Source organism: Grammomys surdaster, unplaced genomic scaffold, assembly GCF_004785775.1.
Source record: "Grammomys surdaster isolate TR1022 unplaced genomic scaffold, NIH_TR_1.0 169, whole genome shotgun sequence".
NCBI lineage: Eukaryota > Metazoa > Chordata > Mammalia > Rodentia > Muridae > Grammomys > Grammomys surdaster.
The window spans coordinates 3078134-3086568 of NW_021604617.1; the positions used below are offsets into that span (position 1 = coordinate 3078134).

The 8435-nt window shown below is 37.9% G+C and overlaps 1 protein-coding gene across 1 annotated transcript in view; it reads right to left on the reverse strand.

Annotated features, from left to right (window-relative positions):
* Positions 1-8435, reverse strand: part of Kcnh8 (potassium voltage-gated channel subfamily H member 8) — a 365508-nt gene that overhangs the window by 155924 nt on the left and 201149 nt on the right. The window contains exons 4-5 of the mRNA XM_028766666.1: positions 7007-7134; positions 897-1137 (exon numbers count right to left, since the gene is read on the reverse strand). Of these exons, the coding sequence (XP_028622499.1) occupies positions 897-1137; positions 7007-7134 (369 nt within the window). The remainder of the gene's footprint in view (positions 1-896; positions 1138-7006; positions 7135-8435) is intronic.

Genomic DNA, 8435 nt, shown 5'->3' on the forward strand with positions numbered 1-8435 from the left:
TCTTTCTTTCTTTCTTTCTTTCTTTCTTTCTTTCTTTCTTTCTTTCTTTCTTTCTTTCTTCTTTTATAAGTCAATTATTCCTTAATTCAGTCACTTTCTTGAGATATTTCCCTAACATTCTTTTGTGTTGCTTTTCATCACCAGGATCAGGTAAAGACTCAGTACTTGTTGCTAATGGTGGCTAATCAAACAGAAAATAGTTAATCTGAATGTATAGAAAATCAGAATTTGGTCTAGATGAACAAACAAGGAACAGGTTTTATTCTTAAAGAAATAAAGATTTAGCAGACAGGAAAGTAGAAGAAAAAGGTTCTACTCAATCAAGCTGGTGTCTGCCGACTAAAATCCTCAGGGTTCTAGAGTTAAATACCGGGGAGCAAACATCCCTTGGAGTCTCCTTAGCTAAAATCAGATACTGCCTCTCCTGATTATTATAGGTAAAAAAGCCCTATGCTTTCTTTGCTTTTGTAGGCAGGCCACTTGCAGAGCCTATTTTAAACACCCTTAAAGAACAACATACCCAGGACATCATGGACCACTGACAGAATTCCATTCTACTGATGGACTTTTGCTAAACTCATCTTTGACTTTGCATAGTTAATGTTGCTAAAGATGTCAGAATCCAAACACACACATCAAGTCTTCCTTTGATACATTTTTCAATAAAATGAATGAGGAAAAATGGGACGTTTGTTTAGATGTTTCAGTACAGGCACAGTAGGAAAACCGGAAGAAGCAAATTTTAGAAATTCAAGCATGTGAGGCTCCAAAATTTGCATCAGAACCTGAAACAGATTCTTGCAAATAGACCTCTGTTCAAATTTTCCACAGAAAATTATGGAACATGCTCACTTCCCACATGCAAATCTCTGAGACGAGAAGCTATGGGATCTTACCTATAATGAATAGAATCTCCACTGCAATGTCACTGACCGTTGTGCTCCGAGTTGTGGACAGATCCTCATTGCCAATGAAGCACACGTTATAAGGGACTGTCACAGCAACATAAAACGTTGCCAGCAAAATGAGCCAGTCCCAGCCAGCTTTAAAAGTACTGAAATGCAGCAGGATGAACTTTGACTTTTTTGCATCAGAAACCTTATACTCTGGAAACGCTGGTTTATCTACAAACACGTTCTGTGGATAAAGACACAAAGAAGAGAAGGGATAAAGAAGTATGCAGTTAGAAATGGAGATGGAACAGCTCTAAATGCACACTTGAAGAGTCTGGACTATCCACACATTCAACATCAAATACCTTACAAGTGACCTGTAAGATGTAACATGAGTCTACTGTCCTGTGCTACTCAACTGTGCTGTGTTCAACCACGGTGTTCTTTGTGATGCTAGTCCCACAAGATTCTAAGTGAAGTGAAAATCTTGTCACATAGGGAAGATACGGGCTACTCTAATATCAGAACCTATCTGTGATACTTCTGTACAGAAATTTACTGAATTTTAGTCATGTACGATTATACCATAGATAATTATGTATAGCATACAATATTGATGTCAGTAATAAACAACTGTTACTGGTTTGTGTGTTTATAATTTGCACATCTTACTATTATTTCAGAGAGTGTTTGCATATATTTTAAAAGCTTACTGCTAGCATTTAGTATTATATAAGCTACAGGCTCATAAATCTTCTGGTAAACTCATTGCTGAATGGCACATTGAATGAGGGAACAGCAATGATATTGGTTTGTATAAATAAACACACATACTCAAGCGGGTCAAAAGAGTGTGTTGGATCTCTTAAAAATGGACGTACAGGCATTTATGAGATACCTGACATGGATAATGAAGACAGAGCTCAGCTCCTCTGTAGGAACAGTATGTGCTCTGAGTCATATTATCCTCTGAGCAATCCCCAGCCTAGACCTGCACTATTTATTAGCACGTCTCTATAGGGTTCCTACAATAAAGAAACTATCCTAAATAGCACACTTCTTTGAATGTCTCCTGCTCATTAATGGACTAAAACTAAACAATGATCTTTGTTGTGTGGACAGTATTGGGTCCATTGTGTGTGTGTGTGTGTGTGTGTGTCTATATGAGTGTGTGTGTGTGTGTGTCTATATGAGTGTGCGTTGGGTGAATAATCTAGAGTTTGGTCATTAAAAAATAAAAATACTATTATCTCAAATGTTATTGAAAAGCATCCAGTTGCAAGTGTAATTCTATAAGTAGTATAACAACAAGGGTATGCTTGTACACTCATTAGTATAGCACAGTCTGCACATGGGTGGCTTTCAGATAAGAGTCATTATCAAAAGAGCTCTGACCTGGGATTCTGCTGATGTCAGCAAAGATAGCCTCCCTCCCCTCAGAAAGAGATGACCACATTCTCCTGAAAACAGTCCCTTCCTTTTCTGTCAAAATACACCAGGTGGTTTATGCATTTGTGCACTGTGGGTGTTGATGTTTCTAATTGGAACCCAAACCTCATTATTTTGATTAATATGCATATATTCTGAAACAGAGCAACCATTAAGAAGAAAAGAAGGAAGCAGTTACTTAGGGGTTATTATTCAAGTCATAGAGGAGGAAGACAACATTCACCACACAGCTGATTATACAGAGACTAGCTAGAGTTTTTGATGGCTGATGAAGCACTTTGCTTTGAAAGCAGTCCAAATAGATGAACAATTCCCTTGTTGCTATGAGGCAAAAGGAGGTTCAACAATAATGTGTGTGGAAATTCCACAATCCTGTGACCAAGTATTTATAGACTTTGTTTTGGCTTCAATTAATGAGAAACTTTAGAAAGGTAATGAGAACTTGAACAGGGGAAAGTTCTGAATATACGGTGCTTATAGGTCACAGTGTTGTCTTCTTGCTTCAGCCACTGAGAGGAAGGCAGAGAAATATAGTGTGTTTAGGAAGGCTCAGGGCCATTGGATTCCTGGGATGTTCATAGACATAGCACTTTGATCTGTTAATTCTGCTCCCTGTCTATAAAGATAGGGTTTCCCAATGTGAGTCTAGCTTCTGCTAGTAAATCTACTTAGTCTCACAAGTATGTCATACCCATGTTTTACACTGGGCCACTGCTTCACTTCTAGATGGTTGGTTAGTACCACTGCATTGTTCCTTTAAACTACCTACTTGGTTGGTAGTTGAGAGACAAGTTCCAAAGTGGAAATTTGCCCTAAAACTGTGGCAATGAGTTACTTCCTGTTTGTAGGTATGTATTGAGGGAAGGGGTTAAAAGATCATTCATGAGCAGAGAAGAGAGAGTTCAGATTCAAAAATACTTATCTCCCCAAGGTTGGTAAAGTACATTGAAGTTATCATGGTATATAAACTATTGTTTAAGGTTTATTTATTTTGTTTTATGTATATTAATGTCTTATCTGCCTGTATGCCTGTGCACTACATGTATACCTGGTACTTGCCAAGGTGACAAGGAGGTACCAAATTCCCTGAAAAAGAAGGTACAGGTGATGGAAACCAAACCCAGGTCCTTTTCAAGACTAGCAAATGTTCTTAATTTGTGAGCCACCTTACTAACACTGCTCATGATAGATTGAATTATAACTTTGTATATAAATACTTACAATCAGAAATTATTGAGATTTACCAGAAGTACTTTATATTTCTGTCCAGATAGGTACTGCCTTTATTATTTTGTTACAGAGTCTCAGAATGTACGTATTGGCACTCATGTTAAGGTGTTTGCTTTGTTTCTCATTGATTCCATTAAACTCTATGATGTCAGACAAAAACTGAGCAACACCTAAACAACTTGATATGTGAACTTTGTGGCGTCATTTTCATAGACTATTTCAAGTGTGTACCTTAAAGTTGTTGTTAAAGTAATTGTTGTTATAGCATGGTATTTAAAACAATTATACTAAGAATACAATACATAGCATGTTAGACTTAATTTTTGAAGCATCAGTAATTCAACTCTGCACACATCATTACACAGTGTGTAATTACACTAAAAGACTGTACTACACCAGAGTCTTTAACAAAAATTCTCTTGAATCAAATTCTTACAACCACAAAAATATGCATGTGCATAAAACTGTGCAATGCATGGAAACCATGGAGAAATGTCACAGTATTTATAACACTTGAACACATGCATCTTGTCCATGGAATAAGACATTGCTTAAAATAATCGTAATAGATCTTGAGCCGCTGTTACTTATTAATTTTGAGGGTCATGCTCTAGGACTGATAATGCTTTAGTCTATTAATTTGTATCTGATGACTTATTTAAATGAACTTAACTCCAAAACCTAATTAAGATTTTTTCCTAAAGTATTTTGCAATATTTGTTTGAAACTTGCCTCTGAATGTACAAGGACGGTAGGAAAATGTTCTTATCCTAGGCATACCTGACACAGTCTGTCTTTGATGGTTTTATTAATGATTTCTCTTGCTGGTAATATTTAGTAATGGTTAACATCCCTCTCTCAGACTCCTAAGGAGTTCTTTCCTATGGCCTGCATAGGGAATCCCAGACTTGGGTCAAGATAACCTGAGACAAAGTTCTCAGCACAAAGATGTATCTGTCCTAAAGGGAAAGAGGGCAGGAATGAGAGACAAAGACAGGGAATAGAGGAAGAGCCAGAAGGGGAAGGAAACAAGGGAAAGAGGAGAAAAGGGGCAAGAGAGAGGGAAAGGAAGTATTTATTCTTGAGAACAAAGGATTGACTGGATAGAGATGAGAAGGACATGGCTCATAGGCAAAAGGCAGCTTATAAAGGGAAAATCCCATGTTAAGATGAAGTGTTCAATTTTAATTGGCCATGTTAATTAGGTGAGCCAAAGGGGGCTTTTGATGGGTGAACTTCAATACTTGGTAGTCAGCCCTCAGAGGAGGAATTAGCTATATAAGGGAATATACCTTTGGGGTAGCTTTAGGAATGGAATCTGACAGTTTTTAGCAAGGCAGAGGGAATGGGAGAGATGGGTGAGGCCTGTCAGAGCCATACCATGCTCAGGCTGGTTAGAGTTCCTTCAACACTGATTTCTGCTGGACAGACTTCTCATTTGAGTAAGCAATCAAATAATTAAAAGGAATTAAAGTCTTTTCCTAGCAACTTCCAGGCAAACTTAGAGCCTAAGTTAAAGGTATTTCATGCCACCCTCAAACTGGGACACAAGCCTAAAAAAAATTTGTTGCCTGTCATTGCAGGATAGAATCAGCTCTGGGAAAACCTGCTCAAGAACAAGATAGTGATTTGAGGAAGAAAGTTAATGTCTGAGCCCCTTAGTTGATTCTTCCACTTTGGAGAGTTTTAATAAGTTGGGGTTTTCACCATTGTTAAGATGGAGCTAGTAGAAACACTCTTGGTACTGGCATGCTATGAGTATTGAATAATAGAATGTAAAGAAGGAAATTTTAGATAGCTAGTGTGATAAAGTGTTGGTGATTCTTTTTGTGTGCATCAGTTATTGCAGCTCAGATTCCCCAAAGAGCATTTTGGCTGTTAAGTGCATGGCCTTTTCTGTCCTTCCTCCTCTCTTCCTGCTGTCTGATCATTAGCTTCTCTCTGTCCTGCTGTAAAGGGCACAGTGATTGAGGCCAGTGCGGACCACACCTGGCTTCTGAAGTTAGGGCCTCTGTGGTAGCATGGTCTCTGAGCTGACTAGGTATTCTTAATACTACCCTCCCCTCTGAGGTTTATACTTCTAAAATGAACAACAGCAATTAAGTAAGTCACTAAGGAATGGAAGTTATGAGTTTTTTAAAACAAATTTTTAAGTAATATGTTATAGCTTGTTAATCTAGAGGGGAAAACAGCAAGGCTCAACAACTGCAGTTTAAGCTCACTGAGATATGTAGTGACTCTTACCTAAATGCTTCTCAACTGAAGCAAGAAGATGGTGTGAACTTTTGGCATAACCAAATTTCTACATATAGATCTCACATACACACACATACATACACACACATACACACACATACACACAGACAGACAAAACTGTCATAGTAAGTTAGGACAAAAGCCCAAACCACCACCCTCCACCAACTGTGTTTGACTCTCCACAGGAGTGAATGTCAGAGCAGCCAAGGCTTGATGAATAATCTTGGGAGACTAGAACACCAACTGTGACTTCCAGAGGCACAATATAGTCAAACCCCATTCTCAACACGCTCAAGTAGCTCCCCACACTCCGTGTTTATACACTTTTCTTTGTTCACTACAAGCACAGAAATTGATACTTTGCACACTTGAAGGAAGGCTTGTATGGTCGAGACGTTGGGTCTAAGAAAAGGTAATCATAGTGTTGAATCTGTAAAAGAAGGTTGGAAAGAACCTCGTGTCCTCAGTTCCCAGGACAACAGGATCAATTCTAAAGTTCCAAAGGATTTCTACTTGCAGGATGTGACTGTTTCTGTTTCCTGTGGCAAGTTAGACTGAGAGTTCAGTCTTCGACCATAATCACCCTTAGTAAGTAGCCATAGTAAATAGCCCTTAATTTAATTCACTAAAAGTGAAGCTATTTGCATAACCTAATCAGGGTACCTTGTGATTTCCAGTGTAAGGTTCTATTGTCTTATAGTTACAATTGGTTTGTATAGAACATGACGGTTTAAATGGAGTGATTACTTTTATTGGCTCATGGTTCCCCCGATTAAAGGTACTAAAGGGAATGAGAGCAAGTGTAACATTGACACTGAAATTAAATGTAAAAAGTTGCAACTAACCAACAGTAACTGTAATCATGACCTATGACACTGTCCTGTTTCTCAAAACATAGAGTCTCTCTGATGTGGGATTCCCCAGCACAACGGTGCACTTACCACAACAGCACTGTAATCTTTGTGCTGTGTGAACACGACGATTGCACATTTATTTTTATAGAAATACCTCATACTGCTGACGTTTTCAAGTCTGTTCTTTACGGGCAGATGCAAGCCAAAGTGGGAAAAAGAAAGCTAAGAAATTCAATAAAGGAGTAATTGGAACCATTCTTTAGTGGATCAGGCATTGCTCTCAAGGGGAGAATAATGTCCACAATGTACATACACGCCACCTACATTATTTATTTTCAATTTGTTCTTTTCTCTTCTTTGCAGGTGTCCTGAGATGTGATAAAGGACGGCTCGGCTCCGTCTCCGGGCTGAATCAAAGTGGCTCCCTGCTCTTGATCTTCCTTTGGCTCTGTCTGGAGGGAAATAAGACTCATAAGACACCAAAGAATGGGTCATGTAGAAGAACATTCAATATTTTATGTAATTTCAAACACTTAAAATTATCTGCTGGCTTTAGATGACATTTAATTTACTTTTAGATCGACATAATTTACTTGTGTTTCATCATTACACTAACTGTATTGTTACTTAAACATCAAAGTAAAATATACACGAGAAGAGAAGGATGGTGAGAGATGCAGCAAGCACGGGACTCTGCCTCCACTCTGCTCTTTAACATGCTTACTGCCAACTCTACTTAACACTTGGAAAAGCTTATTTTCCTAGACAATGCAAATGTAAAAGCCACTTTTATAATTCTTTTTGTTTCAGTAGAAAGTTTATATAATAAAACTCTTTACACATTTTTTCCAGTTAGCATTAATTGTCAACTTGAAACAGCTTTGTGAATTTTACTATCTCTCCATTGTGAATTAAAAAAAAAATTCCTTGAGAAATCAAGAAATTTTGATCACATTCATCCTCAACGTATCCCTTTAACTCCTATAGTTTGTCGCCATCTCCCTAAGTCCCCTAATTTTATGTTTTCTTTTATTTGTTTTATTTAATAAACTTGTGACTTCAATTTGTGGTCTTTGTTGTATTAAGTATTTTATCTCAGTTGGGCATTTCTACTCCATCTTTTATCATTAAGTTCCTAGATAAAAGACACACAACTTTTATATTTATAATAAGCCTTTAACTCATTAGAGCTGGGCAGATGTCTGTCCTCTAAGCAATTAAAATCTACGTCTCCATCAATAACTCTAAGTTATAACTTTCCATGTTCCATCTGGGTAGCTTTTAAATCCAATTGACTAGCCTTCATGGACATTACTTCAAGAATCCTACTCATGTCATCTTGTCCTCTCTCCATCTTCTCTCTTGTCTCTGTCCCCAATCCTGGGAAACAAAAATTCCACCTATCTCTCTTCTGTTCAGCTATAGGTTGTTGGCATCTTTATTTAAACAATAATTTTAAATTAAGGAGTAAGGTCGTAGTGTGCATGAAGATTCCCTCGACCCTACGGACAACAAGGTCTTTGAGGCCAGTATTTAGCATTACAATACACAGCAAAAGACCAAATCTCAACAGTTGTTCATATACTTCTGGGTGTGGGACCATCCAGTGGAGTATGGTCAACCTATCAGGAACCATAAAGGAGCCTCTCCCAAGTCTTGGACCAAGTAAAAATAAAGATTTTTGAAACAGAAAAAGACAGAGAGAGAGAGAGAGAGAGAGAGAGAGAGAGAGAGAGAGAGAGAGGGTCTCTCT